Source organism: Euprymna scolopes, chromosome 43, assembly GCF_053919585.1.
Source record: "Euprymna scolopes isolate OS-2025 chromosome 43, ASM5391958v1, whole genome shotgun sequence".
NCBI classification, from domain to species: Eukaryota; Metazoa; Mollusca; class Cephalopoda; order Sepiida; family Sepiolidae; genus Euprymna; species Euprymna scolopes.
The window spans coordinates 46,165,747-46,193,108 of record NC_136524.1 but is presented as its reverse complement, the minus strand read 5'-3'; the positions used below and the strand labels follow the sequence as shown (position 1 = coordinate 46,193,108).

At 32.2% G+C, this 27,362-nt stretch overlaps 2 protein-coding genes across 4 annotated transcripts in view; one reads left to right on the top strand and one right to left on the bottom strand.

The window, feature by feature from the left end:
• Window positions 1–24,130, top strand: part of LOC145268315 (ubiquitin carboxyl-terminal hydrolase 38-like) — a 77,084-nt gene extending 52,954 nt beyond the window's left edge. For all 3 annotated transcript variants that reach the window (XM_080123777.1, XM_080123779.1, XM_080123778.1), the window contains exons 5-8: window positions 2,445–2,650; window positions 5,919–6,009; window positions 9,637–10,545; window positions 23,850–24,130. In XM_080123777.1, the coding sequence (XP_079979903.1) occupies window positions 2,445–2,650; window positions 5,919–6,009; window positions 9,637–10,545; window positions 23,850–24,002 (1,359 nt within the window). In that variant the 3' untranslated portion in view covers window positions 24,003–24,130. The remainder of the gene's footprint in view (window positions 1–2,444; window positions 2,651–5,918; window positions 6,010–9,636; window positions 10,546–23,849) is intronic.
• The window catches only part of LOC145268316 (testis-specific serine/threonine-protein kinase 1-like), a 47,599-nt gene continuing 27,362 nt past the window's right edge, over window positions 7,126–27,362 (bottom strand). The window contains exon 5 of the mRNA XM_080123780.1: window positions 7,126–7,263. Coding sequence (XP_079979906.1) covers window positions 7,224–7,263 — 40 coding nt within the window. The 3' untranslated portion in view covers window positions 7,126–7,223. The remainder of the gene's footprint in view (window positions 7,264–27,362) is intronic.

Sequence of the window (27,362 nt, the reverse complement as noted above, 5' to 3'; positions counted from 1 at the left end):
CTCATTTTATTTTATTGGTTACCCTACTTTTGAAAAATAGCAACTTCAAACTAATATATATATATATATATATATATTATATATATGGGAGAGAGACTTATTTATTAATGCTATTTTATTCTTTATTTTTATTTTTGTATCGCTATCCTGGAGTAGTTATCATGTGCACACAGTTGTTTGCTATTTCTCTCCTACAGTTTAACAAATGTTGGGATTCTTTAAAGAATAGGATTTTTCATTTAGGCATGATCCACATCGACCGTCTATATCTCTACATGTATTTGCTTGTCTTACTATTTTCCATACGACTATCGGCAAACGTCCACTTTCTTTAAGTTCTGAGTATTGATTTGCTAGTGCTGTTTTCATTCTGTGTTTTTGAAATACTTTTATGGTCATAATACCTGGTTTTGAAATCTAAGGAGGTCATACTTACATAATATTTCTTGCTTTTTGGGTTTTCTTTTGTAAACATTGTGGTCTAGTAAACTATGCTTTTGGTTAGTCATTTATTTTGAAGTGGGTAGAGTGTACAGGATTTAGTCGCATTTATCCTGCTCATTATTAGTATTTTTATTTCTATTTGAGTTGTTGTTGTTTGGGTTTGGTTTATTATTATAATTATTATTTCTACTAGTTACATTTTTGTCTATTGTGTTAGTTTTATTATTTATTTTATTGTTTTCATTGCTCTTATTTAATTTGTTATTACGTGCTTTAATTATCTCTAAATTTTTGCAGCAGCTGTATGGTAACTTTAGGTTATTTTTGTTGAAGATTTTTTTTGAAGGGGATTGTTGACGGAGAAGTGCTTTTCAATGAGCTCTAAAAATTTCTTGCCAAGTTTTGTTTTTAACATTTGATTGTATGGTGCCGTATACCAGATTATATTTTTCTTTAATTTTATTATAGTTATCAGTGTTTTGTTACTTATATTTAATATCAATATTTCTGTACCTATTTTGTAAGGCTGCATCGTGGATGTTCATTGACCTGTTATATACGTTTTCATCACTTGAGTTATTGCTGAGTCTACTTATGATCGAGTTAGGCATCTGTTTTATAATTGATAGGTGGTGGTTGGGCTTAGGGTTTACATATATTGGGTTAGCGTTATTTTTTTAAGTAAGGTTCATATGTAATTTTGGCAGGTTTTTTTTGTTTTTTGTTTTTGTTCTTCCCAATCAAGAGTGCACTTTCTTTAGGGTTCAAGGGCTGGAATTTTCTCGTATTAAAAACGAGATTGTGCCCTTGTGGGAAAGCATTCAAAGCCAGAAAATGCTGTAAAAAAAAAAAAAAAAGTGTAGCGCAGTAGCATAGATGAACAGATAAAATACAGGAGAGATCTAATTACTGAAGATGAAAAATTTATATGTGCATGTAAAGCAAGATTTTTCTATTTAATAATCAATAGGTGTAATATTGATCCACCAATAGTTCTTGAGTTGGGAACAATATTTAAAACTGGGTGTGTTTATTATTTTCTGAATAAACAGTGGACATGGCATGTTACTAATTTGAAACGGCTATTTTTTTTTTTTTTTTTTCCCCCTAACTTTTCTAACTTTCATTCTTCAGTGAATCTATATAAAGGAAAATTGTGCATGTATTTCCAAAATTTAAGATTCTAACCTTCTCTTCAAGTGCAATTGTTTGAATCTTTTGCGCTTGGTTTACCAGGTATATTTGCCAGACAGTTTTTGAAATTTCTGTTCATGAGTCCAATTGCTCTTATAATTACTGGAATAATGGAGATCTTCCTAAGATTCCAGTTTCTTCTCATGTCGTACATAAGACCTTGGTATTTCGTTATCTTTTCCTTCTCAGCTCTTTTTAAGCCAGCCTCATTTGCGGGTTTTGGGGGTTAGAAATGTAATTTCAAAGAATAAGTAAAAATTAAGATCCGACATCATTTCCTAAAAAGGGTATTGTGGTCTCTTGTTCATATCGGGTTTCAAAGTAAGTTGACATAAAAAGTAGGTGCTCATCCCCACCACAATGAAGTGCATCGGAGTAAGCGACATAATTGCAAAAAAATGCTTTTCTCTTTAATTTCTGTAAATGCCATTTGAATATATTTCTTGCACAAATAAAAGCCTCAACTCCAAACGAAGGCAATGTTTTGTGATTAGATAAAAGATGACAGCCCACATTCAAGCTACAAGAGTGTATACTGGCAGTATACACACACGCCTAAGAAGCATCAAACTTCACACTTTCTAAGAGTTGATGCTATTGATGCATCCATGCACAAAATCTGACCATTTAGATATTTTTTTCTTTGAGTAGTTTGTTGTAAAGAACTGTCAGAAGTGGTAATAAAAAATGCTTATTTTACTTATGTCCAACTAGATTAAAATTCTTTTTCTTTTTTTTTTTTTCTGTTTAATCAGCTTAATTGTTGTTTTTTTTTTTTTTTTTTTTTTTTGTTTTTTTTTCTTTAGGAAACCCCAACACCAGAAATAACTTATATAAAATCAGTGATTGAAAAATATTCAAGTAAACGATGGAGTTCTACATTGAATACGGCCGAATCTTGGAAATCCAGAGAATATTTATCAATGTCATCCACAAAGAAGATTGGTCTTCACAACATTGCAAATACGTGTTATATGAATTGCATTGTACAGGTTTTGTTCCTTATTGATGAGTAAGTACATTTAAAATAGCTTTAATCTTTTTTTTAATATTTTTTTTTAATCTTTTTTTTTTTAAATCTTTTTTTTAATCTTTTTTTAAATCTTTTTTTAAATATTTTTTTTAATCTTTTTTTAAAATCTTTTAATCTTTTTTTAAAATCTTTTTTTTAATCTTTTATTTAATCTTTTTAATTTTTTTTAATCTTTTTTAATCTTCTTTTTTTAATCTTTTTTTAATCTTTTTTTAATCTTATTTTTTTAATCTTCTTTTTTTAATCTTCTTTTATCTTTTTTTTAATCTCTTTTTAATATCTCTTTTTTTTAATCTTTTTTTAATCTTTTTTTTTAATCTTTTTTTAAAATCTTTTTTTTTAATCTTTTTTTTTAATCTTTTTTTTTAATCTTTTTTTTTAATCTTTTTTTTTAATCTTTTTTTTTAATCTTTTTTTTTAATCTTTTTTTTTAATCTTTTTTTTTAATCTTTTTTTTTTATCTTTTTTTTTAATCTTTTTTTTTAATCTTTTTTTTTAATCTTTTTTTTTAATCTTTTTTTTTAATCTTTTTTTTTTAATCTTTTTTTAAAATCTTTTTTTTAAATCTTTTTTTTAATCTTTTTTTAAATCTTTTTTTTAAATCTTTTTTTTAATCTTTTTTTAAAATCTTTTTTAAATCTTTTTTTTAATCTTTTTTTTTTAATCTTTTTTTTAAAATCTTTTTTTTTAAATCTTTTTTTAATCTTTTTTTTAATCTTTTTTAAATCTTTTTTTTAATCTGTTTTTTAATCTGTTTTTTTTTTTAATTTTTTTATCTGTTTTTTTATTTGTTTTTTTAATCTGTTTTTTTTTAATCTGTTTTTTTTTTTTAATCTGTTTTTTTTAATCTGTTTTTTTTATCTGTTTTTTTTTTATCTGTTTTTTTTTTTAATCTTAAAATCTGGTTTAATCTTTAATCATATCTTTTTAAAAAGAAAGTTAGTTTTATTTTACAAAAAAAATCTAATTTTACGACTAAATGATTATCGACAATCTTAACAGCATTTTGAAAATAGTTTGAAAGACAAGAGAAAATTTCAAATCGTCGTTCTTAACATGGGGTGCATGAAAAAAGCTCAAATTTGTCCTTGGTTAAATCCCCACTTAAAATAGCGTTTTAGAAATAACTTAAAATCAGCCTTGAACATCATCGTAATGCCTATGAATTTCCATTAATCACTTTAAAATTATTTTCTTTATAAAAATAAACTACTTGATCAATTTATGTGATTTTTGGGGCATGATATTTTGGATCAATTAGATTTCAAGGACCCGAAAAATAAGTACTAATAATTGTAGAGAATGGTGCAAAGTGAAAAACAAGAATTTAGAATGCTTAAGGCGTACACTACCTGAAAAATAGGATCTTTTGTTTTTTCTGAATAGATATTGATTCCTTTATTTATTAAAAGGTTTTGTAAGTAAAAAATTTTTAAAAAATGCCTTTTAAAAAAAATGCACATTTAATCTCCCCCCCCCCCTTCACCATAAACTTTTTTTTTTTTTTTTTTTAAATAAATTTTTTCCCCATATCAAAAATCAGTCTTATAATGAAAAACAAAACAATTCCTCTTAATTATCTGTTTGTTTACATTGTCCATAGGTTAACCGGAAGAAACAGGTGTAGACCCAAATTCATCTTTCATATTTGCCCATTTCTGGGATCCTTTAAATTTAATTGATCCATTATTTTCTTTCCATACACTGATACATGCATTATAACGATTTTTAGTTATTTTTATTTATTTTCTTGGAGGAAAAGGTTTGGTGAACGTCAGACAAACTTCTCCATTATAATTTAAATCAATTTTATGGTTTCAGCAACAAGCACATGTCGGTTTTAGTCATGAGATAGTTTATACGGCATAATCACATTGACACACCGGTTCCCACTGGATCACCTAAGTTAAGCAACATTGAATCTGGTCAGTCTTAAATGGGTAATCATTTGGGACTTCCAGGCGCTGTATGTGCTCTCCGCTTATCTCAGCATTTTTTTCAGTCGTCCTGGACTTTTCCTTGCCACTGGACTCAAACAGTGCCGATTCAGGAAAGGTGTGGTTGGTGATTGCGCAACCCTTGCCTCACAATTACACGCAACTGCCCCTACAGGGGGTATCCTTTGTCTTTCGAGACTGAACGGAGGCATCAAGTTTGTAAAAATATGAAAACGTTGAGTCAGTAGAAGAATGCAAAATATGGGTTTGGACTTTGGTACGAGACAAGAACATGATTACCTTGTCACCTTCAAAACTGATTATCAAAAGTGCAAGAGCAATGAAATGAAAAAAGTTCAGTGAAAGTACCTCCCAGACCAGTGTTCTGATTGGATAATGTATTAATCACTCCATAAAAGAAAATAGATTCTAATCTTAAAACTGCTACAGGAACTTCTAGCACTTGTTAAAGCATATGTACCTAAAACTTTATCTATATAATAAAGTAATTTAGATTTTTTTTCTTTTTTTTTTTCCTGCAATTACAGTCCAACAGGAAAATAAGCAAATGTAATACTATCGACGTCCCTTCCCAAGTGTTAGAAAGTGTTTAAAAAAAAAAAAAAAATGAAATAACTTTATCAGTAGAACAAAGGTCTAGAAAGTTGTTCACCAAGGTACATAAAAGAAAGCTAAAATAGGATTGTTAATCAAGGTGTGGAAAAGATGGACACAAAGGACCAGACAAAGGTCAATATTTAGTTAGTGGCAAGGAGTTTTACGATGGTTTACAGATCGTCTTGGGTTTGCAATAGTTGAGAACAGCTTTGAGTTTAAGACAGTTAAATGCAAGTCGTGGCTCAAAGCAAGTTGAAATGAGCTATTTTATTTTTTACTTGTGAATTCATGCACGCGACCCCACCCCAACCCATCTCGTGGAAACCACCAATATGGGAGATGACAACACAGCTGGGAGAGGAAACTAAGAAATCCACAGAAACAATGTTGGGGGTCAGCATTTATTAGCGAGGAGGGTGGGTTATTACACAAGCATTTCCTAAACAAATCTTTCACAATCAACGCATGCAGTATTTTTTTACACCATGTTTTGTGGAACTACTTTAGTTTATAATAACATTTTTGTTTGAATTTTTATTTAAAACTTGATTTGATTTCTTTTATCTTTATATCTTTGTCAAATCTTTATATCTTTGTTAAATCTTTACCAACAAAACACAAGTGCTGTGTGATAGAAATAAATTTCACTCTGATCTGGCAATTTTTTTTTTTTTTTTTTTTTTTTTTTCCAGTTTTAGACGTCATTTATTAAAACTGACTTCAACTAATAAACAGATATTATATGAGATGCAAAGACTCTTCAGTTTTCTTCTTAGCAGCCAGGTAAGTTTTGATGAATTAGTTTTTTGCAATCTTCACCGGGGATGCAACTGTTCTGGAAACATTTTTTTTTTTTTTATGATTTCTGTAAATGTATTATTTATAAGTATTTATTGTGTCAAAAGGTTTACATTAAAGAAAAAGTTGTTGCTATTAATACTAGTTTTCCCCTGATTATTTCCAGAGGAGGATCATGTGATGGTTGCCAACATCCATAGTAGAAGTAGTTCTATGGAATTGACTGGATTCAAACATGGCACATCCAAGCTGTCAATGTGCACGTGTGTACATATATATATATATATATATATATGTATATATATATGTGTGTGTGTGTGTGTGTGTGTGTGTGAACAAAGATGACTGCCAGAACAAACACATGATATTGAGTCTTCTTTTAACCTTCTTGCCGCGTTATATTGTCATGCATTTTTATCTACCTAAGTAGATAATTTCTAATTTTTTTCTGAAGAGTATATACACGAAAGAAGTGGTATTGATGTAATAACCATTTGTTTCCGCATAATAAAACAGATCTGTAAAAATTGTACCAAAATTGTAATATTCTGGAGGAGTTTTGCATGAAAAAAAAATTTAGATTCTGGCATGTAACTATGCTATTATTCTTTTATATATGCTCTGTTATATTTAACATGCGTTGAGTTTCTAAACAAAAAGGATTGGTACACACAAAGAGTGGAATATAATTGAAAGAACACTTTACCAAAACATATATATATATAAATGACAAAAGTCTATATTCCAAATTTCAAGATGTTGACCATCTTACTATTTATTTCTTTAAGTATGTTGAAATGAACAATTTTTGACAGCACCTGTTTCGTAGCGCAGAAGCATTCATGTAATTATGACAATTCTTGAATTTATTCCACCCTTAACTCATCAGAAAAAAGAAAATCATCAATTTTAAAAGAAAATAAAGGAATATGGGCATGATCACAAAATCCAAAATTGGAAAAGAACATGCAATTATTTTTTGTGTTCCGGTGTGATCCGATTATTTACCTGAAGTGTTACTTGGTTGAGAACGTCCTGGGAATGGCATCCAGCTCCCGTGGTGTTATACACGATCAAACGACATCATGATGTCTAACGATAGGCAGATAGACAATAGAAATATCAGGAGGTCAAGATGACGTCTGCTAGAACCGGCTGGCATGGGTCTTGTCTTGACATCATTGCAAGCAGGTTTATCATCATTGTTGATAACAGGAACCGTTGGACAGAAATTGAACGCTGCATAGAATAAACAAACAACATTTTTTTTGCATATAAGAATAAAATTATTTATTCTTACGATTGAAAGGAGTATTTAATTTTGAAACCCATTCTTGACGGTCAGTCATCAACTAGCGCAAACGACTATGTGTGTCACTAGCATGTGACCATCTATCACATACAAAATCCAAAACAATACAATTCTTTCTTCATTAAAAGTAAGAGAAAGAAAGTGAAAGAGAGAGAGAAAAAGACATTCATACATTCTCCACATTAAAAAACGACCCTGGTATCTAACTCTGTCCTGTGGGGAGGCATTGTAAATAGGTACATACCACTTGAACATTTATTTTTTTGTAGGCCTCGATGACGAGTTCTTTTGGGTTTGACCTTTCAAATCTGGGGTCTTACATCATTTTGATTTGGTTAAATATTATAAACAACCATCAATTTTGGTTAGAATCATACTTGAGTGACAAGTTATTGAAGTCATCATGTTTTTTTTTGTTTTTTTTCAATAATAATGGCTTTCTTTCTCACCTCCCCATGAGCACAGGCAAGCACAAGTTAGGTATAAGATTTATTAATGCAAAAGCCCTAGCTCCCCATAAAAGAAGCTGCTTCATTGTGCCTTAGTGTTCTAGTAAATCGATCACCCCTATTAGAACCACTTGATGTTTTTAGGCCAAATTTCGTGAAGAGTTGTACACCACACACACAAATGTTACTACTTTATATATATATATATATATATATATATATATATATATATAATTTTTTTTTTTTTTTTTTTTTTTAATGCCTTGATTAAACTGTACAAGTACCGTTTTTTTTTTTTTTTTAATAGAATTTTATATGGATTTAAAAAAAAAAAAAGGTGAAAACAAATGAAGTTATTAACGGTTAGGTTAAGTACTATTTGGCTCTTATTTGATTCTGGTTTCACCTTTATTATAAAATTTAATAAGTGTTTTAGGGCTTGTAGGATACGAAAATTTGGGTTTGTATTACTGTACACATAGATTCGAAAAAGTTGTCAAAAAACAAATATAGAACAAATAAATGTTATCAAAGGCAAGATAAGTTACTTTTCTACCTAACTGGATATATTTTTTGTATTTTTATTCAGTGTAATATGTTTATTCAGCTCGAAAAACATGCAGTGTTTACCGATGTATTGGAAAATTCAAAATGGCAGCCGACTCTCTCTCGGAGAGGGTACGTTTGGGAAAAGGTATTATAAATAATAAACTAGACAAAATACTGTTAGAAATTCACTCAATATATGTTACCGTGACATAAGTTGATATATATTCGGTTGTTTTCTAACAGTATTTTGTCTAGTTTATTATTTATAATACCTTTTCCCAAACGTACCCTCTCCGAGAGACAGTCGGCTGCCATTTTGAATTTTCCAATACATCGGTAAACACTGCATGTTTTTCGAGCTGAATAAACATATTACACTGAATAAAAACACTTGAATTATATCCAGTTAGGTAGAAAAGTAACTTATCTTGCCTTTGATAACATTTATTTGTTCTATATTTGTTTTTTGACAACTTTTTCGAATCTATGTGTACAGTAATACAAACCCGAAAATTTCAGGATATGAAAGCCAAGCTGAAACCAATTCATTTTGTATCTAGAGGTTCCACAGTATTTTGAAATGCATCAGAGTTAAAGGGAAATAACTTTTTCCTGTCTTGATGTTTACATCGATTTCGGTATCTAATTTGAAAGTCAAATCTTTCTCTCATATATATATATATATATATATATTTTTTTTTTTTTTTAAATATAATCATCCGCTGACACGTGTTTCGTCATCTATGACTCATCAGAGTGGCAGAAACATTATTTAAAGTTGATTCATTTAATTTATTTTCAATTATTAATAGTTGACAACAGGTTAAAACTGGAAGTAAGCTTATTTAAGCTATGAGAGTTGCTTTGCGTTTGATTTGCATAAACCAAAATGGATGTGTTTTATGCTTCCCTAAATCCAACTTTTTTTTGTAACTTTGAAGATACTTTCCACAAAATCATATTTAAATGAATAAATAATTTTAATTTTATTTCATTTGCTGCAGGCAACTGATATTTACTATAGTATAACCATAAAACATTACTGGTTCCACACAGATTTCAGGAGATTTTAAATGCCTACCATTTTGATAGATTTTTCCTCAAAATATGTTGCTGAACAGTAACGTACATTAGATCACTTGTGTAAAAGTTTTGACTCTTCAAATAAGATTTATTGTCAAAAAAAAAATATATATATTTTATCCTCCAATACTGAGATTTTTTTTTTTTTTTTTTGTTACATATCATGATAGCCTTCTAATCTTTATTCATTTTTTTTTTTTTCTTTCTTTCTTTTTGCAGAGACCAGCAATTTCTCCAAGATCTTTCTATGAAGTATCAAATCCATCTTGGTTCAATATTTTTGAACATCAGGATTGCATGGAATTTTTATCATTTTTGATTCAAAAGCTGGAGGAAGAGGAGAAGATGGTTGAAGGAAAAAATGGCACAAAAAACATTGGTCATTATTTCACTGGGAAAATAAGGAATCTTTTCCATTGCAACGAATGCACAAAGACATTTGTTCAAAATGACGATTCCTTTACCACGATGAATCTAGCCTTCCCGGTGAAGCGGGAACATGAATACGAACTCTCTACGCTGATCGATCACTATTTCCAACCGGAAGAAATGACTGGTAGTGATAAAATAAATTGTCCACGTTGTGAAACTCTACAAAATGGCAAACGGTGGGTTGAAATTATTGAACCGCCACAGTATTTAAAATTGATTCTCCTGAGGTTTTCTTATGACAACGTCCTTCGGAAAAAAGTTAAGATAATGAACAGAGTACGCTATCCAATTGAACTTTCGATACCTGTTTTTGATACGGTTAACAACGAAAAAAAGACCTTCTCCTATGTGCTCTGTTCGATTGTTATTCATTCCGGAAGCAGTAGCGAGAGCGGACATTACTACTGTTTTGGGCGACACTCGTCTGTAGTTAACCTAAACCCATCGCGACTTGGAGATATCCTGAAAGACGAATGGTTCCTTTTCAATGATGAGCGAGTGACTTACACAGAGTTTATGACTTCGCAAAAACTCAGCTGCTATCCACAGGATACTCCTTATTTATTAGTGTATCGGTTGGTTGATAATGAATTACTCCATACAACTGCAAACGAAGCAAACGTGGAACTTGACCAAAGTTTTATTCCAATACGGTTCCAGAATGAAATCCGGAAGGACAATGCTGCTTACCGCAAAGTTTGTATATAAAACAATTTTTTTTTTTTCCCCCTCCCCTTTTATGGAAATCGCTCCAGACAAAGCATGAAACCACTTGATGTAAGGAGCTAAAAAAAAAAAAAATGAAATATACTACTTTAAGGTCAAAAACTAGCTAACAATAAGTGTTAGGTAGATGATGGATAGATTCCGACTCAGAAAACAGCAATTCTTCCCCCTTTGTCAGAAACATGTGAGGACTAAAGATCACTAATGTATCTGTATAAGCTGTTTGTTTTCACTGTTTTAGTGCTTGCTTCCTATTTATCTGCCTCCCTCACAAAGGCAGAGTTCAACACCAGGTCAGTTTTATTTTTTTTTTTTTATTTTTTTTTTTTTTTTAGTGTGGTGAGCATAATTCCAGCTCCCCAAAAAGAACTCTCTGGCTTGAAACAAATAAATTTTTAAAATTGCCTCTTCTTAGGAGGGTTTTCCTTCAATTGATGACCGAGGACAGAAAAGATGAAATGTAGTATCAGAACAGATTTTATACTTTGCTCCTCGTCCAAAGGCTGCAGAATTTCATGAGAGTTATCCGTAACTAAAATTCAATTATGATTTTCAGAAATAAATTTTTGTGAACTATTCAACATATACTACTGGTACCTTCCCAGGCATTACCTTTCCATGCCTTCCCAGGCATTATCTTTTCTTTTGAGTGATGAGTAGTGTAGAGTTTGTTCTGTTTTCACGTAACAAGCCACTCACACATTACTTCCTTCGTTTTTTTAGGGTGGGGGCATAGTATATATTCGTTCAACATGATACCATCCACTCTTGAATTATGCAACCTGATATCATAAAAATCCTAGACATCTCAAAAGCATGTGCAGCTGATCTCATCCTGGCTGTGCTATTAAAAAAAAAGCTCTGCTGAAGTTGCTCTAGTTGTCTCCAAACTTTTCAACAAATCCCTTAATGAATCTTTCTTCCCTGACTGTTGAAAAACTGCGTCCGTGGTACCACTTTACAAGAATTCTGGCGAAAGAACTGACCCATTAAATTATCGCCCCATTAGCTTCCTCCCTTTTTTCACCAAAATATTTGAGTCTATAATTAATCAGGCTCTAGTCCACCACCTTACAGCTGCTAAACTTCTGTCCGACCATCAATATGGATTTAGGCAAGCCTGTTTTACTGTAGATTTCCTAACTGTAATCTCTAAACATATATACAAAGCACTGACTGGATAAGGCGGTGAAGGGGAGGTCAGTAGCTCTACATGTACCTAAGGCTTTTGACAGGGATGGCACAATGGTCTTCTCCGGAAAATCAGATCATACGGTATCACTGGACGAATACTTAACATAATTAAACGCTTAAGTAAGAGAAGAATCCAGGTTGTCCTCAATGATCGTATGTTAAAATAATATGATATAAATGCGGGCGTACCTCGGGTCAATCCTTGGACTTTTATTGTTCCTGATATTCATAAATGACCTCCCTGAAAAATTGTCTGAGATAAGCATATTTGCTGCCGACACCACGGTCTTTAAGGAGAAAACAAATGAACACATATCCAAGGTAATGGCGGAAACCCTAGAGAAAGATCTCCAGTCCATAGTGGACAAAAATGGATGGTAACGTCCGATGCTACCAAGACTAAGCTCGTTTCTTTCAACAATTACAAGAAACCTTCTCGACCACCAATAGCTATGGCTAAAGATGCATTACTTGAAAGTACTTCGTTTAAACTCCTTGGCTTAAGGTGCACAGGGAACATAAGCTGAAACAGATACACTGAGGGCATTGCCATGGCTGCTGCAAAGAAGGTGGGCTCTTTCTACCATGCTAGAAAGTTACGCCTGAAAGTATCCTGTACCTCTACAAGGTCACAATATGCCCATGTATGAAGTATTGCCGTCACATTTGGGCTCGTGTATCTAATAGTCTCTCGCTCCTGGATAGGGTTCAAAAGAGTCGCCAACCTAATAGGTCCCAAACTGTCATCTAAGCGGCAATCTCTGTCCCATAGACAAAATGTTGCATCCCTGTGCCTGTTTTGCAAGTATTTTGATAGATGTTCCAACGAACTACAAGCCCTAGTACCCCCTCGACGTAAATACCCTCGACAAACCTGACATACAGCAAAATCCTGCCCCTACACAGGTCTTCAGATGTAAGAAAGTCTTCTACTCTAATAGTTTCTTCCTTAGAACTGCTAGACTTTGTAACTCCCTTCCGGGTTCCTGTTTCACAACTGCATTGACATGCAGAAGTACATAGTATCCCTGATAGTAGCCCCCTACATCAAAGTGACACTGTGCATTGTTTGGGGTAAAAATGTAATTAAAAAATTTTTTTTTTTTTTTTTTTTTTAACCTGCTTTTCTGTTTCTGGAGTTTTGAGTTGGGGGATTGGTTTCTGGAGTTTTGAGTTGGGGGATTGGTTTCTGAAGTTTTGAGTTGGGGGATTGGTTTCTGAAGTTTTGAGTTGGGGGATTGGTTTCTGAAGTTTTGAGTTGGGGGATTGGTTTCTGAAGTTTTGAGTTGGGGGATTGGTTTCTGAAGTTTTGAGTTGGGGGATTGGTTTCTGAAGTTTTGAGTTGGGGGATTGGTTTCTGAAGTTTTGAGTTGGGGGATTGGTTTCTGAAGTTTTGAGTTGGGGGATTGGTTTCTGAAGTTTTGAGTTGGGGGATTGGTTTCTGAAGTTTTGAGTTGGGGGATTGGTTTCTGAAGTTTTGAGTTGGGGGATTGGTTTCTGAAGTTTTGAGTTGGGGGATTGGTTTCTGAAGTTTTGAGTTGGGGGATTGGTTTCTGAAGTTTTGAGTTGGGGGATTGGTTTCTGAAGTTTTGAGTTGGGGGATTGGTTTCTGAAGTTTTGAGTTGGGGGATTGGTTATTCGTATTATTGGGATTCTTTAGACTATTGTTCTCATCTTAAGTGTCATATGCATAATGTTTTGGTTGATGTAACCTCCGACATTCTTCAGGTGTATCTTGTTGAACTTGTGAATCTGCATGGAATTTTGAACAGAACTATTTATTTAATCCACAGTTAAGAATTATGATATTAATACTGCTGCTACGTGTTCTGAGTACATGTTGGGATTAGTTTCTTTCAAAACGATCGTTGATATAACGTTTCCATTTTGTGTTAAGTGATAATCTTTTGTAAAAAGAATTGAGTACTTTTAGTTATCAGTATTACAAAAATAAAGGAATAGCCCCATTTAAATGCAACAACCCTCCCCCCCCCACACACGTACGCATAATGGCAATCTTCCGTCTAATAAGACAATGATGTTGTACATCTAGTCTGGTGCACTGCAGCATCTGCTGTGGCTACAGTTCGAAGCTGGAATTAACTTTCCAGATGCAGACCAGGGCAGGTGATAAGGAGACCTAGGTTTGCCCAATTACCAGGATCCCCCCACCCCTCTTGGCGTTGCAGACAAAGTCAGACAGAAAAGTAAGCCAATATGGATGGAGCCAGCGCAGCTGCTGGAGTTGTAAAAAAGGTGTTGTAGTGCTTCATTATCTGCCTATCAGGACTCGAAACTGGATTTTTTGTTGGGTTTACTCCTTGCCTCCAAGACATGCACAAGGCAATGGAACTATCCGCCCATAGCTGGTGAAAATTTTTATAAATTTCTAATTTTTATGAAAATAATGAAGATCCTCATTGTACTTATGGTTGTATCAAAATAAAAGTGAAATCTCTAAGAGATTCTTCTTAAAGAGTTGGCTGACAGACGTGACGCTAATTCTGTAACAATGAAAATTTTTAAAACTTCAATTTTCACAAAAAATCTTTATAATTGTGAAAAAAAATATGAACATTTAAGTTAAATAAAGCATCTTATTTATTTTCTTAAGTTAAGAAAACAAATGTTTTATTTAAGTTAAATAAAACAAATGTTTTATTTTAAGTTAAATAAAACAAATTTTTTATTTAAGTTAAATAAAACAAATTTTTTATTTAAGTTAAATAAAACAAATTTTTTATTTAAGTTAAATAAAACAAATTTTTTATTTAAGTTAAATAAAACAAATTTTTTATTTAAGTTAAATAAAACAAATTTTTTATTTAAGTTAAATAAAACAAATTTTTTATTTAAGTTAAATAAAACAAATGTTTTATTTAAGTTAAATAAAACAAATGTTTTATTTAACTTAAATAAAACAAATGTTTTATTTAACTTAAATAAAACAAATGTTTTATTTAAGTTAAGAAAACAAATAAGATGTTTTATTTAAGTTAAATAAAACATCCTGTTTTCTTAAGTTAGTTAAAACATGTTGTTTTAAGTTAGTTAAAACATGTTGTTTTAAGTTAGCTAAAACATGTTGTTTTAAGTTAGCTAAAACATGTTGTTTTAAGTTAGTTAAAACATGTTGTTTTAAGTTAGTTAAAACATGTTGTTTTAAGTTAGTTAAAACATGTTGCTTTAAGTTAGTTAAAACATGTTGCTTTAAGTTAGTTAAAACATGTTGTTTGGAACACACAAAATGCATATCTCAAAAAGTGGCGACCTTCGACCTAACATCCTCTACAAAATATTCAACACACTCTCTGCAGGTCGGTAAACTCGTTCTCTATAAATTGGTGACCCCGACGTGATTGGGCACTCAATCTCCTTGAAAACTTTAAAAACAATTTCTAATTTTGATGAAAATAATGTAGATCCTCATCATACTTTTGGTTTTGTAACAAAATGAAAGCAGAATCATTAAATTATTCTTAAAAAGTCGGACGAAAGAAATACAAATTCTGTAACAATGAAAATTTATAACTGTGATCCAATGATCACTTTCATGCTTGATGTTAATCATTTAAATTTCTCTCTCCTTATATATATATAATACGTATTATATACGTTTGAAGCCAAAACAACGCATTATAACAAAATAAACAAACATTTATTTTGTTTGAAATTTATATTGAAATTCATAAATATATTTCAAAGATATACTTCATCATCAGTCTGTCTTTTTTTTTTTGCCATGTTGTCGTTGGAGCAGAGAATCAGCAAGTAGAAGTCTGTTTGTTATTTTTACGGTAGGGTTTTAAATCTCGGAATGGTGTGTTGTTCACGCAGGATTTAAGATTTTTGTTCTTTAAAAGGGCTGGTTGAGTTTGAATAAAATAAAATGCATATTATATACGTTTGGAGCCAAAGCAACACATTATTACAAAATAAACACGTTTATTTTGTTTGAAGTTCATAAATATATTTCGAAGCAAAGCTTCATCTTCAGTATCAATAATTTGATATTTTTCGACCATAAACTAGTCCCATTATGTCAGATTTGAAACTGATGGTACCAATCTTTTTTTGATCTTCTATAAAATTTTATAATATATATATAAATATATAATAATACACATGAAAAAATTGAAATTGCTTAAAATATCTTAATAATGGCATACATAGAAAGAGCTTAAGAATCTTTTCTAAATTTTTAATATCCAATTAAAATTAAGGAGATTATATTTTTCCCCCTGATAAAACCATATGCGTTTTGTCACATTTTTTATACTACTTTTTCAGTAAAAATGTTATTTCTTTGTTAAAACACACGATTAAACAATGAAAATTGCTATATAAGTGTATTTTTGTGCAAGGAATCCGAATATGCTACTGAAAATCTCCAGAAATTAATCGTTTCCAAGTAATCTGCCATAAGTGCACATATGTTGCAATGCCATAAATATTTGTGTATACATTAAAAAGAAGTTAGAGAACTCAGAGTTGAATTGTAATGCATTTTATGTACAAGAAACTCAGATCTATTGAAAAAAAAAAAAATGAATCTATTGCAATGTTTCTTTGGTATTATTGTAGATTAACACCTTCTGCTAAATCGCCCCCAAACATGTGATTTTTTTTTTTTTTTTTTTTTGTGGGAGGGTTAGTTTTACATATAAATTTAATGTAAACTAATCCACCATTTCCAGACCATTCTAGTGTTTTATTTTTATTTTTCTATGAGAAAAATCATATGCGTTTTCTTGGGGTGAAGAGTCTATTCATTTATTTATTTATTTTTTTTTCTTAGATGATTGTGTAATTTTAAGATAGTTTGTATGATGGGGGGCTTGCCACTCAGACTAAGGGTTATTGATAGTTATGAAAGTTTTTTATTTTAAAGTGGATGCCATTTGAACTTAAGGTTAGTTGTAGGGTTAAAGATTTTTTTCAGGTTGGAACTTGATTTAAGGTTAATGGAATAGGGACATGCAAGGGAGAAAACAAAGTTCTAAGGGGTTGCAATTTAAAAAAAAAATTGTGATTTATAAAATAATATTCATGCATTTAATAATAATCTGATCTTTAAATCAACCCTCAGCTAAATTTCTCCACCGATTGAAATAAGGAAAATGATTTTTGCTTTAATTTAATTAACCGCCGATAAAAAAGTTCCCCCTAATTATTTGTTTTGATTCAAATAAATAAAACAAATAATTAGAGGAATTAACGTTTTCAAAAATACTTTAAAACTAAAAAAAAATATGAAACGTCCGCCATAAGGTGAACATAAACGCAAAAACAAATATTTCTCAATGTCCTAATCCATTGGGCCAGGGCATCAGTCATACCATGACTTGGCAAATTTATGTAGTTAAGTATTTGAGATGTGAAACGCATTCACAGAGCCTGAAATAATTTAGAGACAATTTTACGCGACCTCCTATCAGATACTGCGCCCATTAAGATAGAATAAAACTTAAAACTTATTAACATCACGATCGTTAGACAATACAGAATTCCGAAAATATGACAGTGATATATGTTCATTCACAATTCTGAGGCCGCACGTTCAGGATTGCAGAACACAATGCAAATGAAGATTGCTGGTACATCTCTGAGAAAACACCAGTGTGATTTTGCAGAGAGTTTTAATGTGATTGTATATCATCGCAGGTTTGGTCTGTTCAACTGCAGCATAGGGCGGTATTTAAGCATTGCAATGGGGTAAGAACCATGAAATGATCTTGTTTAAAGTGATGTATTTAAGAAATTTTAAAGAAATACTAGATAAACCCCAAAAAATATTTGTGATTTACATGAGTAATATTTATGCATTTAATAGTAATCTGATCTTTAAATCGGCTAAATGAACTGCCGATAAATAAAAAAAAAGGTTCCCTCTAATTTTTTTTTTTTTTTTTTTTTTTTTCAACTAAATCAAGTGTGTGTGTGTGTGTGTATGTGCATATATATATATATATATATATATATATATATATATATAAATACTTTTCTTTTTAAAAAATCTTTTAACCTTAAGTGCAAAAGATTACCAAAATGTTTTAAAAAAATATACGAAAGCTAATAATTTCTCTGTTAACGTCCTAACCCATTAGGCCACACTGACAGCCATAGCATGATGCTGCAAATTTAAGGTAAGCGATGGCAATTCATGCACGCGCAGATGCTGAAATCGTTACAAAAGAGACAATTTTACATCAGATTCTGCGGTTGTTAGAGTAGAAAAAAGAATATTTTGTTCCAAATTTTACATATTATGCATCAGTCCCTGTTTTTTTATACCAGAATCATTCTTATCCATTTTGGATTTCAAAAATTTTAGCGGGACATACATGCATACATACAAACACACACATACACACTAACAGATTTTTACCATTTATACAATTAGTAAAACAATCCTTGAAACACACAAATAAAGTTACGTTTCTGAATTTTGGAGATGAGAATTGATTATTAGCGTCAATGTAACCTCTGACCTTCAGGTGTATTGTGTCAAACTCTGGTAATCTTTCTGTCGAACTCGGGGGAATCTGCACAGAATTTCGACTAGAACTATTTATTTAATGCACATGCTCTCATTCTGTCAGCCATGACTGGATAGAAGTCTTAATTCACAAGTGTATTTTGAGTGTCACTTGAACTGGAGATTGAACCTTCAACCTTCAGAAGAGTGTAACTCTTGCAACTGAATAATACCAAGTATTTTATCCACTGTGCCACCTGTCCTTGCAGACAATTTTAGTATGAATTTTAGGAGTCTTAAAACTACTTCTTTGTTTTTAAATACACAATCTTGCTATTCATTGCTACTCTTTATTACTACATATTAAAGAGTTTGCTTGAAGCAATGTGTTTAGTGTGGAAGGATTTGTGTTTGAAGGCTATATCAATGCAGTTTTGTAGGGGAACTATTGAGCACAACATGCCAATAAAATAAAAGAATAATGAAAATATTGAATGATTTTTAAATAATTTTCTGTTATAAAATACTTATTTACCAACATAATTTGTCGCACAAGATGGTAGGTGTTGTGGATTTCCCAAATTTTCAAAATACAGTAGAACACCAAGATACAGCATTAAAAATTAGTAACAAAATACAGTACAGTATATAATACACATGTATATAAGCAAATAACACTGTAAGCCGGAGAAAATACCATAACCAGGGTTCAGAAAATATTGTATTCCACATAGTAACCTGTAAAAAAAAAATGTGTTCCAGGGTTCTACAGTAAATCTCTTTATCAAGGGAAAAGCAAAAAAAATGCGTACAGTACCTAAGCCAGAGATATATATATTTTCACAGCCAGACAACGTCGCAGCTCACAAGAGCCAAGAAAGCCAACAAACCGGAAGTCCAAGACTCGAGTTTCACCCTCATTTGGGCTCATTAGACACATCCGAACTTGAGATTTGAAACCCGAGCCTCTTGCATGCTAGGCGAGCACTCTACCGACTGAGCAAAAGTTGTCTGGCTATGGAAATAATTATATATTCGCTCACATTCTGAAGATATATAATTATTTCTACCTACTTTTTACCATATATGGTAGAATAGTGCCTAAACTTAAACATAAATTCCATGAACAAAGCTTCTTTCTTAGAACTGCACGTCTGTGGAACTCTGTTCTGCTTTCCAACAAACTACAATATGGTTGTCTTCAAGTTCAACATGAACAAGTTTTTGATGAGCCGCTCTCTTAAGTAATCAAATTCATAAAATTTCCACTACTAACAATTACTACATTTTCCCATTGACTACTGTACACTCATTAACCCTTATCCTTGAGTGGTTTCCGGACCTTGATAAGAAGTGACTCTTTTGTAAAAAAAAAAAAAAAAAAAAAAAAGTTATCAAAAGCAAATGTAAACTCCACTTAAATCAATGGGGTAATGCCATCAACTGATTTAATGAAAACCAGGATAAAAAGCATCTAATTTTAACAGAATTTAACAAATTAAAATAAAAAATAAAATTAAAACATATCGGTTGATACTTTTAGTATGAGTGTGAAAAAAAAAAAAAATGTCAGGATGTCAAATGCTGTTTGCAATTCCAACAACAAAGAAACCTGATGCGTTGATTGTGTGCTGAGAGAGGAACATCGTAGAACTTATGAAAACAATTTTGATGCTGCACTCTTACAAAAGGACGCAGGCCTGGTTAATGACTGCAAAGATACTGGATGGCAAGCTGTTCACTTTCATGTGGGGGTAAAAGATTCATTGGTCACAATGAAAGTTTGGTTATTGGCATTAGGTCTGAGTCATAGGACGGTGACTAAAATCCTAAAGGAGACCCAAGAAACGGTTGTAAGAAGCAAGCCATTTGATATGGCTGAAAAGGTGTATTACACCACTGCACCAGTAGATTTAATAGGTTAGGCCTTGCATCATATTAAAAAAAAAAAAAAAAATCTCTATGATGTACGTACCCGTGACAAAATGAAAATATCATATACCAAAAATCACATAAATTAATCAAGTCGTTTTTTTTTTTTTTTTTTTTTTTTTTTTAATAAAGAAAAATCATTAAGTGGTTAATGGAAATTCGTAGGCATTACAACATGAATCTAGTATGAATTCTTGAGTTATCTACGTTTGATTTTATACTTGTTTTTTGTTTAAATGACAGGTGAGACAGTTACTCCTCGGATACTCATAAAATTTGATTTTATTTTAAAATAAAACAACTCTATCAATTTACATAATTTTAAAAATATGCTATTTGTTTTGTCACAAGTAGATACATCATACAGATTATTCTCTAGTTTTGTTTTATTAATGTAGGTGGAATTTTGGACAAGAACTTGTATGTGTGTGCAGGGTGTCCCAAAAGAAGCTGACGGATTTGAAATTTGAATTTGACTAAAAGTACCACACTATGATAAATATCCGCTCCTCGGTGGTGTAATGACCTCTGATGATTCTAGATGCTCTAAAATTATTTTTTCACTGATTTGTTTTTGTTGTTCCATCTTATATTTGATCACATCAGCTTCTTTTGGGACACCCTATATATATATAAACAACAATAAAAATATTAAATACAAAAAGTAACATCATTTTTCATGCTTCAAAAACCCTCATAACCTTTTTATATATATATATATATATATATATATATATATATATATATATATAAAATCAATTTAAACTTTGTAAATTAGAATTTACAACATTTATTTGACATGGAATAAAAATTGAAAATTTTTTAATTTTCTTATCCCATGGAGCCTCTCTTTAAAACTCCATGGAATAAGGAAATAAAATTTTTAATTTCATTAATGTTGATCTCGCCTTGCCAATGCACAGTTCCAGCAGTTCAAAATACAACCGCTGAGAGATAACGCGCAAATCTTTACAGACTTTTCTTTCACCGACTTTACAACATGAGAAAAAAGAAAGAAAAAAACATACTGAGGATGGAGTATACCTCCGAAATATATTTGTTATAAATTTCAAACAAGTAAAATATTTTTCCTAATATTACGTTGTGATTTGGCTTTCAAGCATACTTGATGCGTATTTTATTTTATTCAAAGTAAATCAATGTTTCTATAACGGAATTCATACCCTTGATTTTCTTATATCGATGCTCTATCTCGAATATTGAGCTTTTTCATTTGGTGAGGATTGTCTTAAAGATATTTGTATTTATACTTGCTTTAAGTTTACAAAATTAATCAGTTTGTAAACTTGAAATTTGTTTTTTTTTTTATTTATATATATATATATATATATATATATATATATAAAATAAAAATTACAATTAAATTTACCAAAATGATCCAAGATGGTAAAATTAAAGTATATTATAAATATCAAAGAATTAATATTTATAAAATTATCTCAACCAGATGTAAAAACTCGATAAAACCAAATAGGAAATAGAGCTTATAATATGAATATATTTTAAAATATTTTTATAACGTTTCAAGCTTTGGTTCGTTTTCTTCAGATATTTTTGTGAAAAGTTTTTTTTTTTTTTTTTTTTTTTTTTTTTTAATGGGAGTTTGAACTGTTATTTTTACATCTGCTGATACTAAATGTTTTTTTTTTTTTAAAAAAACAAAACCTTTTCACAAAAATATCTGAAGAAAGCGAACCAAAGCTTGAAACGCGTTATAAAAATGTTTTAAAATAAAAATACGATAAAAGGCTGAAAAACCCACAATTGTTGATGGCTACACTCTTTTAAATATACATTTTTTTCTCTCGTTGGAACTACACAACCATCACTATATATATATATATATATATATATATTACACAGACTGCTTCAAGCAAAGTACATCAAATACTTAATCTAATCTATAAAAGGTACTATGTCTGTCTCTATATTTTCAAACTCTATCTTTACTGAAACTAAAAGTCACAGAGCAAAACAAGGAGCCCCAAATGATTGGATTTTTTTTATAGATCATTAGTTTGTTAAAATAGTTTTTAAACGGTAAAAAGGGGTCAAAATTGAAGAAAAAAAATCATTTGACATTTTGTACATTCATCTTTGTTTTTAATCGGTTCATATGCGTGTCACGTTGGTACAGACGTAACGTCATCAGCTTTGAATGCTAGTTTTGCTTTCGGTTTCGATTCTAACTGAAGGCACCTAAATACTTTTGAAATCACGACTCTATAATAATATATACAAAATCTGGACAAGTTAAAATATATTTAAGCCTATTTTACAACCAGGTAAAGTCCCCCCCCCCCGCTAGTGTGTATAATATTGTATTATATTCTCCTCAACGGGGAAACCCTCGAGGAGACGGATAGCTTCAAATACCTCGGCTGCACGTTCATTGGTACCGGTCAAGGCATGAATGAGATTGAAGCGCGCATTAATGCGGCACGAGCTGCCTTTTGTCGACTCCAAAGGCGATTATGGTCACGGCCTGAAATACGTCTGAGGACAAAAATACGAATCTACCAGGCCCTCGTCCACTCAATACTTTTGTATGGATGTGAGACCTGGCCCATACGGAAAGCGGATCTGCGACGCATAGAAGTTTTCGACCACTACAATCTCCGCCACATTCTCCATGTCCGTCCCTTGGATTTCGTCGCCAACAAAGAAGTCCGGCGCCGCTGCAATCTCCAGGCAATTACTGACCTACTGCGGGCCCGACGCCTTCGATTGTTCGGCCATGCCTCTCGCTGTGATGCGGGGGTCTTTATCCACGAGGCTATCTCCCCACGTCCTCTACCCGGCTGGAAAAAAACGTGTCGGTGGCCAGCTAAGAACGTGGCTCGGGACTATCAAAGCCGACGCTGAGCTTATTTCGGGCCCGCTCATCTATGGCCTGTCTCGTTGGAGACGTGACTGGCTATTGCTCACTCGGGATCTTGCCTCCGATCGCCGGGCTTGGGCCGCAGCAGTACGAGATGTGCATCTTCATGAAGCCGACTCAACTCCTCCAGGGTGAATGTCGTTTCAAGTACAAGTATTATACTAGCAAAAGTACCTGTCGTTGACTGGGTTCAAAAACAGCCTACAGAAAATGGACTCTGATTTATGAAAGTATGATAGGTTATGTAAAGAGATAGCCTCGAATTTGGGGGTATCAAAACCAAAGCAAAATATGATGAAAGTAAAAATGAAATAGATAAACCTCATAATTTATTATACCATACCTGTTCACACTGAAACACTTATCACAATATTCTGTGGATCTATATTAAAAAACACCTTGTTAAACTTTGTGACATATATATGACTTGTAAACTTTTTTTTTTAATTTTTTATTTCCATACTTTGTGGACCAGGCACGTACGCAGACCCAACAATTTTAATGAATCATCATTATGCCAGATCAAGCATACCCATTCCTGTGTCTCGATACATCTTCTATCATTATATGTGATCAGTTTTCTATAATAGTCAACCATATAGGAGCCTATTCATGACCAGACACACACACACACACGTTCAGCTGTATATTATAGATTTATTATATTATATATAAATATCCTTCCCCACCCCTGCTAGTTTTATATATTAAATATGTATAAGCATATACACATATAAAACCAATGTTAAATTTGTTTATATTTTTCAGGAAGAGGAAAATGCAGTTAAAGTTTTATCGACAGCCAATAAGCGTAAACGGGATTTTGACCCAAATGAACGTGGACCTCCGGGAAGTTGTGGAGGCAGTGGAGGTTCAAGTTTTAGTCAGATTGACACAACAGGAGAGAAATTTATCTTTTAATTTTATTATATAAAATCCAAGATTATTCATATACAAAAGCTTTTTAAAAAGTGATTTTCTTTTTTTAAATTTTTTTTTTTTTGTTTATCAGTTGTTAAAAAATTAATAAAAAAAAAATCTTTATCAGTGCTTTTCTTTTGTTTTCATTACTTGTGTGATCCTATAATATGTGTTCCCTTCTCCAAGTGAGAAAGAGAAAGCAGAAAAGAAATATGACAAGAAAAGAGGAAATAGTTTTTTTTGTTTTTTTTTTATAGAACAAAGGTACATGAAACCAAACAAAAAAAATTGGGGTGAGGGTGTTTGGTTAAGGTGTACCAGTTATTAAAATGCAAAATGACTGAACAATATAGATCAACATATCTTAGTTAAATTTGGGAGCGGTAAGGTTTTTCTTTTTCTTTTCTTTTTCTTTTTTTTTTTTTTTTTTGTATGACCGTCAGTTGACAGGATGAGTGAAGCACAGTGGAAGACTGACTGTACCTATTTACAATGCAGATTTGAACACCAGCGTCGTTTTTAATGTGGCGAAAAGGAACAAAAATTTAAATTGTCTCAGTCAGGAAGGATTTCTCCTCCACTGACAGAGCAAGAAATTGAAGTGTAGCATCTGAAGAACAGATACTACACTTTTATCTTGGCGCAAAGAAGACTAATTGTAGCTATGAGAAAATGAATTTGTCAATACCTGACAAACCTTACCTTGACAGGAAAACTATAATATGGAGATTAACGCTTAGAGGGTAGTTTCCCACAATGGTGTCACACACACACATATATTCTCCAAGTGCAATGAATATACAGTAGGATACGGCATTAAAACTTAGTAACAAAATACAGTACAGTATATAATCGTATAACACTGTAAGGTGGGACAAATACCATAACCAGGGTCCGGAAAAAAATTTTATTTTCCACATCGTAACCTGAAAAAACTGTATCCTAGGGCCACCATATACTTGGGTTCTACTGTACTTGTGAACATTCTCGACAAGCATCTATGCGTAAGAAACAACGACATAAGACAAAGAAGAGCATGACCCACAATATTGGGGAGAGGGGGTCAAATGGGGTACCATCTGGTGTCACAGTTGTACGATAATGTATAGGCATGAAATTTGACTATTGAGGATGTGTGTTACATAGAGAGAAATGGATCCTTTATTTAATCCATGAGGATAGCATACTTTAGTTCTGTCAGCTATGACGGTATGTTTTATTATACACATAGATTCGAAAAAGTTGTCAAAGAACAAATATGTAACAACTAAATGTTACCAAAGGCAAGATAAGTTACATTTCTACCTAACGGGATCCATTTCTCTCTATGTAACACACATCCTCAATAGTCAGATTTCATGCCTTCATTCCATGATAAAAGCTTTTTTCTTAGAACGGTACGTTTGTGGAATTGTCTTCCATTTTCCTGCTTTCCAGCTGATTACAATATGGTTTTCTTCAAGTCCTACGTAAACAAGTTCTTGAGGAGCCGTTTCACTTAAGTTAACAAATTTTACCGAATTTCTATTACTATCGATTGACTACTGTACACTCTTTAACCCTTATCCTTGAATGGCCTCTGAGCCTTGATAAGTGGTGATGCCTATGTAAAAAAACAAAAAAAATCTGGCATTAGTAGGTGAATTCTTAAGATAACACAATAAGAAAGCTAAAGAAATCATTGACTTGGATCTACAAGTGGATTTTGTTCAATTTTCAACCCAAAACTAGCTCAGTTATGCCAAACAACAAATCAAGATTCCACACTATGTGAACTGCGAGGCATTATTCTGAGAGGTTGGCCTGGCACATTCAGGGAAGTGAGCAAGAATGTGAGACCATATTGGCATTATCGGATCAAACTATCCACTTAAAAACAAAACAAAAAAAAAATGTTGATGTTTTCAACCAAAATAAATATGTACATTTATTATTATTTTTCTAAAACCATTTTTCGTTCATTAATAAAGATATCCGATTATAAAACTGTCAACCTGGATCGTTTGTACTCATCCCGGAAAACAAAAAAATATGTCTCCTCCCCGCTTACAGCCACGTTGAATTTAATTTCAAAGTACAAAACAATAACAATTAACACTAAACTCTTTATTTGATTATTAAAGTTTAAAATAATTATTATTCAGATTGCTATTCTTATCTCGGATGTTATTTTCCAAATATTTTGGCTGACATAATCTCCAATCTGCTTCAGGTGCGTCTGTTCGAATTTTGAAAAATATACAGAATTGCAAACTAAATCTGGTGCTTCTTCAGATTGGCACTTATGACAGCAATTAAAATTAAATAAAATACAGAAAAGTCTTTATGATGTACATACTCCTTACCCAATGGAGATGTCATATTCCAAAAATCACATTTAATTTAATCCTTCTCTCTCACATTCTTGTCCCAGGGTACTGAGAAGTCTACAATCTGCCAGTTTTTTTAAACTTTGTCAATGACGACCAAATCCAGATGATTATGTTCTAATTGCTTAGTCATTATGACACTTTTGTCCCACCATACCTCTACCTTGCAATCCTCACTAGTTCTCACTTCATCAGGCACCTCCTCAAACCATTTCCAGCACGTTTCACCCTAACCTTCTTACACACCTCCCAATATATCCAGATTCCCATGCAATCATGTCTTTTGCGGTACTCTCTTTGGGACAATCCACTGCAAGGTGTGCAACTGACTCTGAGATCTTACTACAAATCCGGCATTCTGCAGCAACTTCTTCTCCTAGAACCACTTTTTTGAACAATCGTGTTCCTAATGCCTGCTCTTGTGTTGCACAAACAAAAGCTTCAGTACTCTTAGCGAGATACCCAGCTCTAAGCCATTGCCATGATCTTTCATCAGCCACTTCTGCTATATCCTGGAAGAACCTTCCATGCATTTTCTTCCTAGCCAGTTCCTCTGCCCTTTCTCTATCCATACGTTTCACATAATCAGCCTTGGTCTCACATACCTCCACTTCATTGGCCACAATCTTAAGCATCCACTCCTCACTTCTAACCACATGCTCCTTCAACGACATCTCCTCGGTTCTAACACAATCTTCTACACTTTTCAATCCTCTCCCACCATCTTTCCTCTTTTGATACAGCCTTGCTACACTACTTCGAATGTGAAATATACCACACATTGCTAAAACTTTTCTTGTTTTGATATCCATGATGGCATGCAACTCCTTGTCAGACCATTCTAAAATTCCCGCACTGTATCTCAAAACACTGACTACCCACGCATTCACTGCTTTCATTAGGTTTCCTCCATACAGTTTCAACTTTGCAATTAGTTTCACTCTTCTAAGATACTTCTTCCTGACTTTCTTCTTCATTTCTCTGTTCATGA